The sequence below is a fragment of the Bombus flavifrons genome, chromosome 6, assembly GCF_040668555.2.
Source record: "Bombus flavifrons isolate JBK064 chromosome 6, iyBomFlav1_principal, whole genome shotgun sequence".
Classification (NCBI taxonomy): domain Eukaryota; kingdom Metazoa; phylum Arthropoda; class Insecta; order Hymenoptera; family Apidae; genus Bombus; species Bombus flavifrons.
The window spans coordinates 8,640,311-8,660,714 of NC_138447.1; the positions used below are offsets into that span (position 1 = coordinate 8,640,311).

General features: G+C 40.4%; 1 protein-coding gene across 8 annotated transcripts in view; it reads left to right on the forward strand.

The window, feature by feature from the left end:
* LOC138180809 (uncharacterized protein F59B10.2-like) overlaps window positions 1–20,404 on the forward strand; it is a 91,770-nt gene that overhangs the window by 33,946 nt on the left and 37,420 nt on the right. For 2 of the 8 annotated variants that reach the window (XM_069115018.1, XM_069115015.1), the window contains exon 1: window positions 10,832–12,052. In XM_069115018.1, the coding sequence (XP_068971119.1) occupies window positions 11,725–12,052 (328 nt within the window). In that variant the 5' untranslated portion in view covers window positions 10,832–11,724. Of the gene's footprint in view, window positions 1–5,210; window positions 5,265–10,828; window positions 12,053–20,404 lie in introns of those variants that run through there. The other 6 variants (XM_069115016.1, XM_069115020.1, XM_069115013.1 and 3 more) reach the window with 6 other exon arrangements.

Sequence of the window (20,404 nt, forward strand, 5' to 3'; positions counted from 1 at the left end):
ATTCTTGGCCGCGTGTTATTCGATCGGAGGTCAACGTACCTCGAGTCAAGAGGTATTAACGATACTCAAACAATTCGACATCTACTTGTAAGTATGGTCGAACCTCGAATCTCAAGGGAAGATCTAAGACCATTGTGAGAATTGTGAGATCGAAAGATAAATGGATGCTTTGTTCAAGGATTAGTATTTTTCGTATTGTAACGAGTCGAAGGAAGACAAATACAATTTTTACAGGTCAGCTGTTTATCCATAAAAATAAATAACGTTTGTAAAAATAAATAAGAGCGAGGAGTATGGTGGATGCAGGTTGAAATACGATTCTTCGTTGCAAGGTGTAGATATGCACGTACATGTTACTTCGAGTTTTAGAGGCAGGTGGTCAGACTTGATCTACAGACGTGAATTTCGATCGCATAGCTTGGCCTTCTTTAAATTCGAGCACAAAATCCGTGGCAACTAATTGTCGAGATTAGTTTCTTCGTATAATAACAAAATAATTTCAATCCTCATCTAAATCGTTAAAAGATATTGCCAATGTATTATTAGGAAAAACGTTGTAGCTAATAATTTAGCTTCTTTGTGTAACGATAAAATAATTTCAGCCAAGTTTATATCTCGACGTATACAGATTCTAATAGTGGAGCGAAGAGAAGAAGAGTTTTAACAGATTCACACAGTATTTCACAAAGAAGTTTAATCTGAGCCAATATGGACTGAAAATTCGTAAGCTGGTTCGATGCTGGTATCGGTCGCAACACTGCGATAGACCGGTCTCTAATTTAATTTGCTGTTATCACGAGTACGCCCTTCCTCGTTGCTCCCTAGAGATCGTCTTACTTATCGATCTGTCGGTCAATTTCCTAAATGACTCTTTCTTTCCAAGATGCGTGTGCACGCTGCATCGAGACGGTGACTCACGTTCGTCCGAATCGACGCCATGCGTTTCTGTAAATCTCTGAAAACGTCCAAGCAAGCTGGAGTGGAAGAAGGGGCGTGAGCGCCCTCGTGAAATATCGTTGAACGCGAACGAACAGTTAGGGTTTCGCGGTAAATGAACCTGATATTGTTAGAACTAGCAGAGTGGTCAAAGTGACCGGTTTATAATTCTTCTTGGAAATTTCGTAGATTCACTACGATGTATTTTTAAGAATTTTTTTAAATGATCTTTTACGAGGTATATGTACAAAGACTTGTTTTCATTTTCTTTATATTATACATATTCTTTTTAGCATATTGTTCATTTTAATCTCTCCGGCACGTGTTTTATACTTCAGTCGTCAATTAGTAAGTGGTTTTTCAACTTCGATTTAATATTTGTATTTCTGGGTCACACGGCTCTCAATGCACGTCCGTATAATAATTACTTTCTGTTTTTCGTTCTGCATCAGTTTCTCTAAGAGAATGAACGTTTTATAAAATAATGAACATGCTATAGTACGATTATACCTATATTACTATATTTTCATACACACATATATACATATAAAATAAATATCCGAGAATATCAGAAGTTGAATTATAAATACACGCACCAGTGATGCCAAGTACATATAATACGCGATGTCTTTTTTATTGCAAGCGATCGATACATCACATTATCTTTTATCGTTTTCTATAAAGCAGCCTCGACAAATCCACTTTAAAATAAAACAAAGCGCAACAAGTTCGTTCCTTTGCTTTCCAATTTGCCTCGGACAGAGATGAACTATTTTAGAGCGTCACGAATGGCATGAAAACTGTTCTCGGTGAACGATGGGGTACACGTGATCGTTGTCTTAATTCGTTTCGCTGTGAAAACGGACAGACGACCGGGTGTTACGCAATTAAAGTCGCGTTTCAAACGAGCGTTGTCGCGTGCATCGGCAAAGTGCGTTCAGACAATGACAGCGTGTGGTTGATGGCGGCGTTGGTAATGACTGGCGTTGCTAGGCCAAAGGAATAGAAGAAGAATGGAGGAGAAACGTCGGCTAGGCGTCTGTGTACCGCTAAAAGAAATATGTCAACCGTTCTAGCGCAACAAGAGGAACGATGCACAGGTACGGAGAAACGAATGGCACACGGGCCTTGTGCCATGGCGCATCATCCGCCGGTATTGCCTCTTCTTTTGTTCCTTTCCACCGAATAATCACGAATACCATGAAAAACCAGTCGCAATTGCTTCCTCTCCCGACTTTTCTCATTTCCCGATGCGCCTTTCTTTCCACTGAAACGGGATTAACGTTGGGCGTCGGCTTTCAAATTCTTCTCCTCTCCGTCTCTTCGCTTCCACCAATTATTATTACTTGCGGCCATGTTGTTCCCTCTTGACGTTGTTGTCAACTGGATACGTTAATTCTGTCCGTTTGAAAGTGGTCGCTACTCGAAAACGTCGTTACGTAGAGGGACGATGAAATATCACGTTAAAGAAGATTTTTGTTTGCTATGTAACTCGCTTCTTGTTGAGGATCTGGAAATCCATACTGTAACCAGTAGCGGATATAATCGTTTGGGTGCCTGATGCTAATAATCACTCGCTCCTGGCTGAAAGAAACAGAAAGATCGCTATAAATCGCAACTATTAGGTTGTCCGGAAAGTGTCTTTGTTTTACAGACACGTCTTTTACAACGACGCATCTTTATACAAACATGAAACTTGATAGAACAAAATGGATCATACGTAATTCAATAAAATCATATAAAACGGAAAATGTTGTGCATCCATTATTTCCTTACAAAACGAAAGAAACTTTTCGGACGACCTAATAGTTGGTTGCAGAGGTATGCACGAATCCTACGGAAGAATATCAATATCCGGAGTATCTGTTATAATATTTAATAAGTAAAACGAATTTCTACTTAGGTTATACTTCAGTTATGTTGGTAAAAATATAAATTTGTATAAAAATCTGTGTAACTATCATCTGGTAAAGTTATCTGACCTAAGATGACGAAAGGTGATTTTATCGAAGGCAACTGGATCGTGTGCTCCTCCAAGTTTCATGCTGTATGTTATCGTATTTCTTGCGATATGGAATTACGCACGGGTGGTATACAGCGGCATATAACAAATTCGATAACTCGTGAAAAGGATTCTGTTTTATTTCCAGTAGAATAGTCTCGTTGGAAGACGCGGCAGGAAATATCGGTTCGACGAAAGAAAGATTGATCCTTTGGTTTGAATTATGAAACGAAGGCAGGGAACGAGTCGATAGGTAGAGAAAAAAAGGAAAAGAAAAAATAGAGGAGTTGCATCGGTCGGACGGTATCTCCGATCGAGAGGTTCTTTAAGCGTAGAAGAAACACGACCACAACTATTTTCTACCACGCTTTCATACCGAGGGACGAAAATACACCCGATGGTACTCGTTTCAGAGCAGACGTTTCTTAAATAAGCAACTGTACGGGAAAGTCCCTTCGAAAGGAAGAAATGCACGCTTCTTCTCTCCACTTCCGGGCGAAACGACTTCGTTTTGGAACAATCGTCCCTCGTACGAATTTAGAACGGCTGACGAAAGCATTTCGAACGCTTACCATAGGAAACTTTTACGTACATATCGTGCGTGTTGTCTACGATATTTTAAAATTTCATTCTCGTCGTAACGAAACACGGAAGTCATGATCATATCGGTGAAATTTGAAGCCAATGCGAAAATGTATATAAGAATTGCGAAATATTCATCGCAAACAAGTAAACGAGAATGCCACTGAAATCGGTAGAAGCTTGTAAATGAGAGAAAAGGAACTTATTGGACGATTTAATAGCAACGACTGTTGGTCAAACACAGATCATGGAGATACCCCTTAAAGAAGAATGAAATAGCGTTCAATCGTTCGAACGCGAATTAGCGTGCACAGCTTTTTGCCAACGTGTCCCAGCGAGCGGTTTCCTCGTTTGTCGGAGTTTCGTCGACGAAGAACAAAGCTGTTTACGAGCGTAAAAACTACGGGACGTTAAAAAATTGCATTTCGTCGCGAACAGTTCCTTCCAACGTCGACTTGTTTTATTTTTTGCTCTGTTTGCAGAAGAGCGATGCACGCCGTGGATATTTATAGCCAGCCACAAATATGAGAGGCACGGAACACGAATTATGTCGGTGATCCCTTTTTTTCCCTCTCTTTTCTCCTTTTTTCATTTTTTCCCTACCTTTTTTGCTCCTCTTTGCTCCATCCCAGAATTAACCGGATCAGCACAATGTGCACGCATATCGCACGTTTACGCTCGCGTTCTGACCCGATGTGTTTTAACGTTGCCCGGTACCATGCCGTTCGTTCACTCTTTATAAATAGACGCTTTAAATTCTGTCGCGTCCGGGCGTGGCAACCCGAGATCTACGAGGATCCTAGACGCGGAATAGATCACTCGTCGCGATCCATTCATTAGACGCTAACAGCCTGTTTCCCCCTGTTTTTCTTTCTCCAACACTCACCATCTACCTCGTTTTCCAAACATTTTTTCAAATTACGATTCTACGTTGAAAACGATTCACTTTCGCACTAGTTTCTGCTTCGTAAAACGGTCATTTTTTTTATTTTAATATTTTTAGAATTTTCGTAAAATTTGTTAGTTTAACGTGTTATTTACCCACATATTATTTTTACTTTTACGATTAAAATTGTTGTATGATTTGTAATATTTACATTTAACGCGCCGTGAGTTACTTACTTTTTTTTAATTACGTTTGTATTCGTTTAGATTCGTTTTCATGTAAAAGTGTCGTTATAGCCGGACAGTTCTCGTAGCTTGGAAATTTGAAAGGAACTAGGCGCTGAAACGACCTGGTTTCGTAGCAATTTCAGCTTCGCCAAAGTCAATTTGGTACCTCGCTTGACATTTTCCAGATTCTCCTGAAATCGAGAATAATCGAACTGTTTATTTAAAAATACAGTCGCGCCCAGACCAGCCGAGTTTTCGCAGCCGTTTGAAATTTTCAATGAAACTAGGCGTGAATTGTCGCGGAGACTTCCTGCCCTATCGCGATGTTACGTAAATCAGACGGGATTCTCGGCGCGACTACACTGTGCAATTTACATGGAGCGGCGCACCGGTGCTGCACCGTTTCTAGATCCGACTTATTTTATCGTCGTGGAATTCGTGTCGGTTTTCAGGCAAACAAGATTCAGGGTACTTTAGTTTTCTGGGATTACTTAGAATTAAAACTATCTATATACATACGTAGTCTGTGTACTTCTCTATTTATTTGTCATGTTGATCTTTGGCGTTCTTTTTGCAGATATTCGGGGCACGGCAACACGAACCGTACCTGCCATGTCGGTTCCTATTTAAGGTAAGCACCGATCATTATTTTTTGTATGTTTTAAAACGGAGCTTTAACCACGCATTAGACATTTCCGACCACACTGGGCTGATAGACTGCGCAAAACAATTGGGGAATCGTTATTACGACTGGTTCTATCGTATCAATTAAACGAACAGAAGTAAAAGAGTCTTGTGGTCTTGATAGGTTGACATGTTATTCGTGTATACAACAAACGCCTATCATGTCACGTGTCTGTTATAATAAAAATTGACTTTAAGACAACCGTTAAAAGAAACGTGCAGCCACGAATAACGAGTAGGTTGTGGATATTTATGGAAATTTGTATTTTTACGAGCACGATTAAAGAAATAGAACTCAAGAGGCTCTTTTACGTTTATCGACTATTATAACCAGTAATTTACTTTGGATATTTTGTTTTATCTGTATTTCTGTGTTACGAATATTTCCTACATTTTCTCGTTTCTCGTATTTCTCATAAAAATATAAATGTCCACGATCTATCGATAGTTGTAAGAAGGAAGGCGACGAAACGAAAATCGACCCCTTGGTTGCCTTGCGCGGTGCATTATTTAAATTTTATTCCTAGTCTTCAAAATCCACTAACGTTTAATGCTACCTATCTCTGGATGTTTGAATCGAACGAACGATAAGATCGCTGCATCACGGTGGATAAAAGCAGTAATCGGATAAAGGTGAAATCCGAAGACCGTTTGAAAAATTCCGAAAACCTTGGACTCTATTCAAATCACTCTGGGAATGTACGTATATTTCCCAAGCGATATCGTCCGAATTTTCCAAGCTTCCAGCCACAGTCGTAGGAAGTCGTCGCGCGTAACTACGCGCATTCGCTGTCTCGTTCGCCATAAAATTTATACAACGTAATCTGGCTACAGGCGATAACGCTTATCGTCGTTCTAATCTTAATTACGGATTACGTCAGCGGACAAATTGGTTTGCGGCGAACGCAGAATCCATCGAATATCAGTTCCGTGTTTAGCGTAGTATACCGTGCCGTGACAACGCTCGACGTAATTTCTCGTCGAGAATGAAGAAACAAAAGGACGAAACGTAAAGTGGCGGAAAGGAGAAAACGCGCTACGATGGGTATATTGTTCTCGACGACCGTAAAAGGCATCCGAGGAGGATGGCGCTTCGCATCGGCTCATCGTGGCTGGATACTTGAGCGATGAGGGAATCGATGCTCGTTATATATGGTTGTGAGTCTGTGATTGTTCGACAGAACCGGAAGACTGCAATTACTCGAACGTTCGGCGTAAAACTGACTCGAACGAATACCACGGGCCTTCCTGAAATGAATGCGCAAGTCTTGCATAATTCCATCGTCGTTGATGCACAATATACTTAAAGGGACGGGCACGTAACAGCAATCATTTCGATTACTCCAAAGAATGGATTCAGTCGAAATGACGGGTTTCGGATGTTCTTTTTTCTTTTCGTTATTAAAAACATACGGAACTTTTGAAGATATTAAGGTCGGCTTGTATCGAGATATAAACGATCGTATTTCATTATCGAGATCGGCAAGAATGTAACGAGTACTTGTTCCTAATGACGAGTCTGAAGCAATATGTTCGTGAATGAATGCTGTGAATCAGATTTGAAGAAAAAGATGTATTCTAGGAGGATTATGTACAGCAAGCTGATATCTTATATTTCATAATCAAAGATGTCTGTTAGAGGTAAGAGTTTTTTCTAAAGTAGAAGAAAGAAAGAAAATAGGTAAGAGAAAGTTATAAAGGTAAGAGTAAATTTGAAGATTTCACTTTTTGGCGTTTGACAACGCAATTAAGTCTTGGCGAATTGTAAGTCAGATTTCCTGCTTTCTCTTCGAATGCGAAGGACTTCTTCCACGGCGCATGGTTAATTACCCTCAGCTTGTACAGCCTCCGAATGTCCCCGAAAACTGTAATTACGAGCGACTTTGTAACGGACGGTTCGACGCGAGTTACTCGGCGAGACGTAGGAGGCGAATCGAAAGTCTGTGTCAAGGTTAATTAATAAAGAATTAATAACGAAAAATTCCTTGACGGCGATCGCCGTGCCAGCCTCGAGAAACTTTTGTTTCTACGATCGCTCGAAAACTTTCGTGGCTCGTATTTGGAAAAAATGTATCGTCATTAGGGTGTGTAAATGGCTGACTGAATCAGACACGAACGAAAGTATCGTTTTATCGGAGGAAACTGTGGTTTTCGTTTTTTCAAATAAGAAAGTTAACGGCTTGTCAAACTAGTTAAATCGGTTAAAAATATCCAATGCGTGCTAAACTTACACCATAGAAGATAGGAACAAACGTGAGTGTATTAACCTTCTGAACTCTTATAGCTTAGATCATGGTGCAATAGGAGAATTTTAATTTCTATTCCTCTTCGTGCAGAACAGGTTTCTAGAGATTGGTTTGGAATATATATATGCCAGAGATGAAAGGACACCGGAGTCTCCCCTCTGGAACTTCGGGAAAATCCATAAAATTGTAATTAAAGTCTACAGCTCTAATTAAACAATTTGCCGTCATTCTACCCATTTGTATTTATTTGAGATTTGTGACAATGAGCTTGGGCTCAAGGCGACGATCAGTCGCCGAACGCAGCCGCGGTCAACGGGACGAACGCTCCGTCTAACAAAAGTATGGAGTAATAATATAGCCCTCATTAAAAGAAATACCCGTAGAGGTACTCGATAATAAACATTCCAACGGTTCCTTCGGGCAAAATGATTAACAGATATCGATGCAGCTATACAGCACAAGTTCAGCTAGCCTGAGGACCCGCTATAAACCTTAGGATTTTGTTAATCAAGGTTCTTCAAACGGACAAGCAGTCTTTGTCCCAAATTGACCAATTAACAGCAGCGTCAATTTCCCTCACTTCCCGAATGAAGACATCTCTCCACGAATCCGAGGATTTCGTGTTCTTAGACACATCCCATCATAGTTTTCCTCGACAGCGTCACCGTGACGGAAAGTCACTCTCGCTGGTGTACGAGCTTTTGGACTAGTTAACTAACGTCTTGCTATCTCCACGCTAGGTATCAATTCCAACTTAGACTTCGACGAAGGAATAAGCCTACTAACCCGTTGACCGCGGATTCGTTGTTGGACCTAGGATCATTGTCATTAGCTTCTCGAGTGTCTGATTACCGCGGTTACTTGTCAAATTCTGTAGTAGTCGTATTTGCACTAGTCAATGTCTTCTCCATTGCATAGCAACCATGTGTAGTACAAATGAGGATTCGTTTCACGTCCCTAACCCTAATCATAATGAGAACTCGACATATGTATATAAAATATTTTATTACGAATTACAAATATTCTCTCTTTCTCTCGTTTCTTCTTTTCTTTTCTTTTACTCTATTCCACGTTACCTCACACTCTTCTATAAATTGTGCTATTATTATAATTTGTACCACTCGTTACTTTTGTTATTATTTTACTATAATTATCAATTTTTGTTGCCACTAGTGCGTATTATTATTTTTTACTTGTATTATTATCAAAATTATTACTATTATTTTGATTTCGTTCGTTGTTTGTATCATCATGTTACTCCGCGTAATTATCCTGCTCCTCGTTTAATTTTACTCACGTTACGTATATTGTTTCACTTGCGTGACTGCCACTCGTAATATTTGTATGAAAAGGTCCATTCCATTAACCAGAGCAAATAAATTAAATTTAATTACATTATACTACCGAAATTGCTTAAACATTTCGGTATTTTAGTGTGATGACAATAAATATCAGATATACATTTAAAAAATAAATTAAGTAATACTAATAGAATCACACTGTTAGTATACTAGAATCACACTGTTAGTATTGTGTTCGTGAAATACCCAAAGGTGTCTATCTATGCGTCAAATTCCAAGAAATTAGTATTAGAGTAACGAGTTAATTCATCCTCCTCGGTCAACAGGTTAAGGAAAAGGAAGATCGTTGACTCTTCATGGCTAGCGTATAAGTGAATTTGAGAGAGTATGAGTATGAGAGAGAGAGAGAGAGGACGGAACAATTCCGGGCATCCCCGAATCTTGGTGTGGGTTGCGCTTTAATCAAAGCGGGTGACGCTAATACCAAGTGTTAAAGTCGTTGCATTGGCGACATAGTTCATGGCAGCTATGTCAAGGTCGTGGCAATCTCCCGACTTTATCTAACGAATCTAGCTCGATTAACGTTTGCAAGCCTTCGCTGCTCTTTCATTGTAAACGCTTGCATAAAAGCGTCGACACTTTCACCTCATCAGCTATCCATAGACTCGTAACAATGTGAACGAGTCAATCTGAGTATAAATTTCAATGTGGATGCTTTATCGAAGCTAATTCGGAGGCGAAAAAAAGTTAAAAATGCAAGATCGATCCAATGAAATTTTAAACGTCATCCTTTGTGGAAAACGATGGTTGGACGACAAAGAGCGCTTAGCCTTTAACCTTTATCAGCTGCTCTGTAAACAAATCACGTTTCAACGGACGTGCGCTATTCCGCAGGCAAAACTGACGATTTACAAAAGCTCAAAGGCAGCTCGGTAAACATATCCACCCTTCGTTGCCTTAGGAAGATCAGATACCGTGCAAAGGTTTAATCCCTTAAAGCTTACGTTTCTCTCGCCCTGCGTGAAGAAACGAAAATCACTGAAGGAAAACACAAAGAACAAAATTTTCGTTGGTTTTCAGATTCTAATATCGCTTTGTGAATAAACAGAATTTCAATATGACGTAATTGGAAATGAGAACAGTTTATCAGGTTCACAGAAGTCTTTTAAACATAGTCGATAAGTTGACAAAGTTTCACGGAATTCAAAGATGTAACTATTGAGACGAGTAAAATTTTAATATCTCCGATGTTGCATCATTACGAGGAATATTTCGAAAATTTTAGAGAAGGCGAACATCACACGAGAAAAATACGTTGTGCCATTTCGAATTTTAAATCTTTAGCTAGTAGTATATAAAAGAGATATAAACAATAGAAAGCATAAAATATCCAAGACATGGTTCTACTCAGAATACTACACGTATACCGTCTACTCCAACAATTAGAATAATCAAGTCGCTGTCAGAAACATATCAGTTACTGTCTCCGTGAAACAACACAACCTTAAGGTAACACGTGGAAACCGTCACCGTGTCATCAATGCCGCGCCTATTTCCGGGTCACCGTGACATTACCATCGTCCTCGCGGTCAGGCTCGACCCACGGCCGAAGCGGAGAAGGATACCAGAAGCGAAGAGAAGAGAAACGCGGATGCAGCGGTCTCGCGCTGGGGGATTTAAAAGGCCCACCGTAAAAGGTGTAACGCAAGCTCGTAACGATACCTTAACGAGAACCGGCAACGATAATTTCGCCCGACAACCTTGCACATCCCGCGGCGCTGCACGCGGATCCGACGTGGTCGTCAGCTGTGCGAAGGTCAGGGTCATCCGGCAGCCGAGGGTGCAATCGATGCACGATACCGCCGCCCCTGCACCCCTCGCTGGCTGCAGTTACCATGGAGACCATCTCCTGACCCATTGCTACAGAAAGAGAGAGAGAGAGAGGGAGAGAGAAAGAGTGTCGTTCTGTCGACACGCAGAGGCTGCATCGGCTATTCGTCTCTCCGTGAGAGTGTACCGCGCAGACAAGGAACCTAAGCCTACATCGACACGTATCAAGAAACACGAGGGAGAGGAAAGAGGGATCACCACGATGTGACAGTGACGAGCGTGCGACGCTTCCATGACCCGTCTCCGCTTCTCACCCTTTTCTTGCCCGCCGTGAACGGAAAATCGGTCAGGAAGCCGAGTACCCCATCCTCGAAGTTCGTCAACGAGCTTCGTCTGGATTCTTCAAAGCGTTCAACCGGCCTCTCGTTGGTAATTTTGGTCTTGACAAGCTCGGCGGAGGCACGACCTGTGACCTTGTATCGTGAAACACGAAGACGAGCCGTGACAGAGGAAAGTGAAACGCAGTGGACGCAGTGACATAATAGTGCGTCGTAGGGCGGATCGTTAGGTTGACGTTCGAGACGATGTAACGACGTTGGTAGTTACGAAACGACCGAACGAACGTATCCGAGTTCACACGAACTGTTTCTTTCAATTCTTCACGGCTAGGGTTAGGTTAACGTTGGTTCGTTTTCGCTTATGGTAGAGCGGGATAATATTACGCGAATGAAAAAGAGAAGAGACGCGTGCTCGGTGGTTGAGCAACGAATTCGAGACTTGTACGTTCCCAGGGGAACCGGTCGCCGGGCAGAGCGCGTGGATATGGTAACGAGGCATTGTGCAAGGTCGGTATGAACGGAGACTAAGGTCAGCTGGTACAGATCGATATCCCGAAATTGTCTCGGCATAGTTGCCTCGTACGCGCGCCGCTTGTGAGATCAGTGGTGTTTCGGGGGGCGGTGGAAATAGTGCGGGAGCGTGTTCGAGCGAGAAAAAATTCGGCCGATCGTGGAAAACGAAAGACGGGAGGATGGATGGCTGGAAGAGCTGGAAAAGGGCGGAGAATTCGTTTCTCACAGCATGGTATCAGCGTGTCACAGAGTCTTACGTGGCGACATGGTTCTTCGGGGTGTTTCAGACCAGCAGGATGTCGACGAGCACCGCCACCGGAGGTGGAGGCGGCGGCGGGGGAGGAGGAGGTAGTGGTGGCGGCGGGGGAGGGGTCGGAGGTGCCCTGACATTGATGGGCTGCGTCAGGGAAGCGTCGCCCCCGCCGCAGAATCATCAGAATCAACATCATCGAACGCACGGCCTCGGCGAGTACTCGGCACAGAACAGCGTCGATCCGCTACCAAAAGGTTCGTTTACATTACTAATTCTATTTATTTAGTGACTAGAGTTAGTTTAAATCGGCTTAAATATTAGTTTGGTGCATATGGAAGTTTTATCTCGGTTTGTAAATAAAATTTTACGTCGTATATTTAATCGACGTAATTTTTACACGTTTTAATACACTTTTCCAATGAGTAATTGCTGTAGCTCCGTTTGAAAACTGAAAAATTCGTGGAACAAAATTGTCCGGTTATTTTCTGGATACATTTAATTAAAGTAATTTCTGCGTGATTTAATCCACTTCTCCAGGTAGTAACTCTATATGTATAGTTTCATTATTTCAAATTTATAGAAATTGTCAGCTTTAGAATGGAAAAATTCACGCAACAGAGCTGTTTGATTATTTCTCAATGGGAAGGTAAAAATGAACTTCCATAGGACTTTCAAAATTTGTTGACTAGGTATCATACGGTAGGTGATACCGAAAATTGAAAACTCTCGATCGATCGAAGCATTGCGACGAATGTTTGGTAGGATAAATTAAGGTAAAATTGCGTGCTCACGGCTACGGTCTAGACGGTAGCATTCGGAAAACGACGTTTCACTCGAAGATCGTATTTTCAAGGTTTCAGACGCGGATTACAACGTCGCGTCGCGGCGAAACGAGCCGTGCTATGAAAAACGGATTTACGTAAACGGTACATTCTCTGCGGTCCCGCTCGACTGTCCTATCGATTTCACAATTTTGTCCGCGATCTATCCGAGGAACACGAGCAACGTTTATTCCATCGTACATCGACACATATTGTACATTTTCATTATCATCCATAAATCACACGACACCTTCAAGTAGTAAATCGATAACTATAATGACCCTTAAACGATTCGTTTCTTTCTATATTGCCAAAACAACGAAAAGTTGTATAAAATAAATAAAACCGTTCAACTAGAAGATAAACTCGATATCCACGTACATCGTCGCACAAAAATATACAGACAATTCGAGTTCTATGAAACTTCATCGCGAAAGTAAAGATTGGATTCGATATTCGGCGAAAATAGAAACGAACGCGAGTTAAACGAAAAGCGTATTGAATCGCGAGGCGGAAACGGTAAAAGCGAGGCAGGCCCGCAGCGTTTCGAAAACGCAGTTTAAGTTAATCGCTAATCACGCGGCCGATTGAGATATTAACTTACGAGTTAATCTACCCCGGAGCCTCGTAATCTACCGGAGGCTAATGAAAATAAAGAGGTCGTTGGACCCACTCGGAAACGCAACGTCCCGAGTAACGGCAACGAAGTCACGTTCCTCCAACGACAATGAATAAAGGGCACTCTGCTGGATTACCCTTTAATAACTCGTTGCGACCGTGTCCATTATTCTCATTCTCGGAGCACGCTCAGCCGTTCAACGGAACCAGAAATCTCTTACTGGAAACTTTCACCTTAATCCCACCATCTTTCTGCTCCAACAGAAACTTTTCGCGTGTTTTCTAAATTCCGCCCGAGATGGCTTGCACGCGATCGATCATCGTCGTGTATCGTAATACCATGATTACTGGAGGGAATTTCTTTTTAAACGCGACTTCCGCCCATGAGTCGCGAGACACTTGCTGGTATTGAACACAAACCTCGATAAGATACATCTCTAATGAAACCTTCAGAACGTTGTATAATTTAGTTTTCCTTGTGATACGCGCGATTAATTAATATTCATTTCATTTTGAAATTGAAAAACTTCCTGGAGAAGGTTCTGTAGATTTATGGTAAACATATAGTTGCGCATTGCGTCGATTAATGCGTTAAAAATTGTGATTCCGTTGAGAGAAATATATTATACGATGGTTCTATACGATCACCTGCAGAGAAGATAATTACACTACAATTCGTGTTCCACTTTTCCATACAGCAAGCACCGTAGTTTTCGAGTGTATTTTGTAATCAAATAGTTCGATTATTAAAAAATTTTTCTCTGTTTTGTAAATATAAAAAGAGCAAGATTTTTTAATCCATTACAACTATCAATTCAAACATAGAAAATATTAAAAAAGACTAGAACTCGACTATCCAACGCGATTCGTTTAATTGTCTCTTATACTTATCTTGTCCAAAGGAACTCCTCCATTCTTGCAACTCGAAGTCTTTCGCATTTAGAATCAAACGAGTTTTACCTGTCCAAAGCTGAAATATAGGCGCACGATGACTGTAAAGTGATTAACGAGTCGGTGAAACGAGATCAGCGGACTCGTGCAACGTATAAAACGCCTGCGGATTATCCGGTCGATTCGAAGTCGAAATTAGGCAAACCGTGGTTACGTAAACGGCCGTGGTACACCGTTGCTTCGGTTCTATCCGGAGAACGTAGAAAACAGCTGTTTTTATTGGCTGCAGACACAGGCTACGTCGTGCGATTCGCGCGTGACGCTATTTTTCACGGTTGAGCGATGTCGTAGTAGCTGATGCGTGAAGAATATACTCGCAGAGAGTGTCAAGTACATGCGAAACAGCCAGCCGTTTTTTTTCTTTTTTGCGATCAACGTTCCCTTTTGACTGTTCGACAATTTTTCATAGAATTATTGACAACCGAAAAATTTTCAGCAATAAGAAGGCACCTTTGATATTTCAAGCGTATTTGAGTTGCTCAAAAGTCACGTTGATCAACTCCGTACATTGTAACGTTGACAAATATAACGATCGCAAATTTCAACGAATCTTGGAATGGAATCGTTAGATTTCTTTTTTCTAGGTACAGTAAAAAAATATTCAGATGGAGTAGAGGATATCTTGATTCCCTCTTAAAATGCAGCTTTCGTGATAATTTGACTGATCGAATTTCAACTTCAACCAAATATCACATATACGTCAAACTAATACGTCGTTCAATAAAATACAAAAAATACATTTTCTTCGGACTTTTGCTTAAACTTCGCCACCAATACATCGTGCCTCGTACCCTCGAGTGTTATTCGACGTGGAGGATATCTGATCCGTGGAACGACAACGTGCACCTATTAACAGAAAAGTATCGAGTTTCCTTGCAACCTTACTTTTTAAACTTTGTTCGGGTAGAAGTTGTTGTCGAGTGCAATCGAGACGTTGAATCGAGTGGGAAATTTGGTAAAGGAAGGTGGTGGCCAGTCGATATTGTGCAAGAACACGCACACGGTTATTTACAGAATCGGCGTAACTAGGCCATGGCCAATCGTGGAATGAATGGCCACTCGAACGCGCGTATTAAGTTACTCCGTGGCGCGGAGCTTACCCAAGAATTATAGGATTTCCAATTATGCGCAGATACTATCCGCGACTTTCGTGTTCGTTTACCAGTCTGCTGGAATAGATTAAAACGGTCACGCGCGCGTGAAAGCGCACAAAAAAGGTGACAGCTTGGGATCGAAGCGTCGCGTAATTGCCGAGTGAAATTCTCGCGGAGATGCGGTTGTCCCGAGACGACACGCGCTGATAACGTTCGATGGAGTCGTTATACAGTAGTTCATGAAAGTATTTGAATACTTATCATAGAAAACCTAACTGTACTATCGCGTTACATACAGACGGTGACCGTGTACCTGTACAAGATGCTTTTTCGTTAAACACAGAATTGCTTTTCGGATATTTAACGTATTACTCATATTATTGACTACACACTCGAAGAGTTAATGGGCCACACTTTCACGATACGTGTGTATCGACGTAGCCCACAACTCTGAAAATTAAATGTCACGGCTTATGAGATAAAACAAAGGACACGAGAGAAACGTGTTAGATCGCTGAACGAAAAATAAATAATTTCTTCAATATGGATCTGGAAAAACGCGATTATCAGTTTATTTCTACCTTATAAGGACTAATAGATAGGATATCATATGGCAGAAGCGTATCTTATCGATGGTTACCTTGGTTCTATGTTATCGAATTGTCAAGTTAGTAAGGTTTATACCGTTATGCGCGATTGACAAAACCGTGGAAAATTTATCTGGATGCAACTCTACGAGGATTTCGCAGACTTCTTTGGTAACTTGCATGTTGCCTATATTCAGGAACACATAACTGTAACCATTTCGATTCTTTTGTAAGTAACGATTTTAGTTAGAAATGTTTGAAATAGAAGTTGCATAGTTTTATAGAGGAACGTAATTTGACGTAATTAGTTTTCTCTGAAGATCAATACGTAAATGACACATAAACATCAAACATTGTTTTATTTCTTCTTTAACGAGAAATCATATGTTTTTTATTGTGGTAAACGACGCAACAATTTCCATAAAAAAAAGTGTTAATATATCGATTTAGAAGATATTTCAATTTCAATGTAACATTTATTTAAAGCAATGTAATTTACACATCCTAAACTAGTGATATTTTTATGTAAACAGACTGATACATTTTTATAGAGAACGACGAGCTATAGATTTACACTGTAAAAGATAAATAATACTATCAAAAAATAAACAAGCTTGATTTTCGTGTGTCTTCTATACGTCCACAGAAAAAGATTAATCATATCAGATTATGCCCTCTACGAAACCATTCAACATTCGTTTCAAATATTTTTCACTAAAATCATTCTTTACAGAGAACTTCATTTACTTGAATTCGTCGGAAAGGAAAAAGTTCTTATAACAGAAGTTCATTGATTCACTACATATGGCTTTTCGTTCATGTAATTTGAATTCACGTTCAGATAACTGATTCATTCATCAAGAGTATATTATATTTAACCGCGCATTAATTAAGATTTCTTTGCAATAAAAGTAAAGTTTAGATAAGTAGAGTGATCGAAGTTGTTCCAGTTATATGCTCCGGCAATGTTATCTTGTTCTCGCTAATCGTGTCCTCTATATCGTTATGAAAATGTCAATAAAATACTTCGCAATCAGCAAAATATTGAAGATATTCGTGGGCCTAGATTCGTGCTACGAGTAAAGTCAGATAACATAAATAGATCAATTTCCGCAATAATAAACGTTAAAACTAATTGTGTATTATAAAACCCATAGCTTCTACCTATTGAGATTATCGCTTAAAAAAAATTTGTAAAATTCAATAAGTTCGTCTTTTTTTTTATTTTCGTTCTATTTCGAACCTTGGAATCTTAATCTTTAAATCAGTCTTCCTTTCTACGACGAATTTACGCTCACATACATACATAAGCATACGCGTAACGCCTACATTCGTGCCAATTCGCCGTGATTTCGCGATCGCGAATTTAGAGGGTGCGTATCGAAGGGAAATTGCGTGTCTAGAGGGACGTGCGGTTGTCGAGTGGATTTGTCGAAAAAAAAAAAAAGCAGCAACCCTTTGTCGAAACGACTTTGGTGAGACTCGGGTCTCGAGAGGAAAGACATAGCCAGGCAGTTTCCGTGCGTTGCGTGTGGCTTTTAATCGTGGAGGACTGAGGACGAACAGAGGGTGTCGCGGTTAACCCTCTGAATCGCACCCTCCACTTCTGATCCTATTCTTCGTGCCTTTTCGACGATTCAAAACGTGGTCTCGCTTTGCGCCGGTACAGTCCTCGTCCCCCGGATTTTTTCCCTTTCACCTTGCCTTCGCCTCTTTGTCGCGACCCTTTCTTTCGATACTCCGCAATTAAAAGGCATCCGTGCGTTAACGAGTGCCACACGGTTCTCAAGGACTCGTATTATTTGCTTATCCAGCATCCCGTTGTCGCTACCCGATAACCTGTCGTCGTCGTCGTCTTCAAGTGTCAGAGTTGCAGAAGAAAATTCTCGATCCTTTCATCTCGAAAGAATAATACGCTCTCGAAAGAACGAATATATTTTATTATACCGCACTTTTTATTTGATTTTTCTATATTATATATATGTCAGCGACCTAGCCTACGAAATTATTCGAATACTTGTAGAAAACTTTTACGAATACGTTATATGTGCTACACGTACGAAAAATTTTGAAATTTTACTGATATCATTGATATCATAACGAGACACCAGAGTCGTAACTGTATTGATAAAATATGAAATAAATCTAAAAATATATATCACGTATCAACTGATCTTATATGAAACGTGATAATTAGTTTTTGATTGTCAAGTACACGATTAATCTATTACAATGTTGTGTAGCTGTGCAAGGTTCAGATACACGTACGTATAAAGAATTTATCATTTTTAATAATTATGTCTTAGCATCTACCATTTGGTTATGTAAGTTTTGCACGATATACATACGTACGTGCAATATACCCGTGACTTTTCATTAATTATCAATATTGACGGGTAAAAGTCTTTTAGAGCACAAAGAAAAAAAATACAATCAAAGGGAAACATTGCAGGATACTAAAAATAGAGATAACTTTCGGTCTGAAGTTAGCATGTGAACAAAAAAGATTAAGAAACCTGTACAAAATTATCGACGTTAATTAATGTACGATTGAAGCAGTTAAACCGACCATGGAAAATCCTGTGCTGTCTCTCACGTAGTAAGCATTCGTGTCTTAAAACTGATCAAAATGTGATTAGTTCAAGTCCAAAGGAAGAAACAATTTTAGGACGAATAACAGGATCATTGTACGCGTTGTCTTCAAGCGAATGATAGATCAAACATAGAACGACGACGCTCAAGAGACAGTTTAGAGACGTTTAAAACGAGTTTATCGTTGTATAGCTAAGACACATAAAATTTGTCTATGATAAACGTTGGAATAGTTTGGGAAGCGTTAGAATGGGTCACCCATGTCGAGTCAGGAAACGTTCCGTGGAAATCCGATTTTCTTTGCCCGCCGGCACGTAGCGTGAAAATTGTCGCGAGGTTAACGTAAAGTAGGGCACACGGGGAAATACGGTTCCCTTTCAACGTGATTCATCCGTTGGTGACATTAAAGACCGATATTCTGCTTTTAGTAGAGGGATTATCTGCGAGATAGACAGCGATCCACAAAGCTTCGATCGATAAGCTCTTGTACGTACATAGGAACGCAGTCTCGGTGTGATTATCTGTTTGCTTTTAGTCGAACTCGCTTGTTGTCGGATTTTCTTCGATTCACCACTAGATTTTGAATATTTGTCTATTTATGTGATACTTAAATGCGCAGAAATACACAGAATTGTATAATTTACGGGAGATCGATCAGATTATAAATTAAGACTTTTACTTTACGTAGATACGAGGTGAATCGGATCAAAACAAGAATTCAGTTCACTTTTGTTATATCGCCATCGTTTTAAGTCGTTGATTCGATTCGCTCTGTGATCCGATTCGCCTCGGTCTATCCTACTGGTTGCCATGGTATCTTGTAGAAGTTACACATATCGGAAACCTCGAATATTTAAAATAATTTAATTGAAAATTATAGCATTCACTCTGTTTTATAATCTTCGTACCAACAATTTTTAATTTGTTTTAGTCATTGCAAAATACTATATATATAGAAAGAGAGAGTACAAAATTTAGCAGAATAACGAATCTCAAAGTGACAGAGAAATAAATCTTAAATAATGTGTAGTATCCGAAAAGAGAAACTTTTTATCCGAATGTGCCTTTTCGAGGACATTTTGAGTCGCTAATACCGAAAATGAGGTTTGCTTCTCGCGGAAATAAACGATTTTGGAAATTCGGGCTTCTGAACATTTGGCCATAACTGTAAAAATACGTGTATGACCATACGTGATCATACAGAGCGGTAAACGGGAAAACAAGCAATGGCGCAGCCAATGCCAATGCTCCAGATGCCAATTTTACCGCTTACCGCTCACCGCTCTCTGGAAAATAAAAAATTCCACAAAACTAATTCGACACTCACGATTCAAATGCGTATAGAACAAGCCATATATTATGCTAAAAGTGCCATATCTTAAAAAAGATTTCGTCAAATTCCACCAGGATGCCAGGCATTAACAGGTTGACCGAAATTTGTTACGCTTTATTTTCGTGAAAAACGACCGTTGTTTTCGTCTTCAGTGACCTCGAAAACCGCTAAAAAGTATCGTTCTAGGCGAATATCTGGCAGTCCGGATATTATACTAGAGACTAGATCTCTAAACGATTATTCTAATCATCGTAAAAATATGAATCTTGAGAAACATCCGCGGTCTATTCATCACAAGTGCTCGAACGAATTATCCGCTAATCCAGAGGCAATTTCATCGAAGGGGGCAAAAAATAAAAGCAATCAGAAAAATGACCGGGAACAGTGGTTTCTAATCGAGAGAAACTTGCACGCGACGAGGGGTTCGTTTCTCTCGATCGAGCTGCCAGGTTTTCACTTCCCATTGATAACAGGTTCGCTCGAATCCGCTCGAGTCTGAGCGCAAACATCGCGACGCGACGCTTGTTACGCAATCCCCAAAGAGAAAGTTCATGCGAGATCGGCCCGGCTAATTGGCTGGTTCTTTACGATTTTGTACGATGATCGCGCG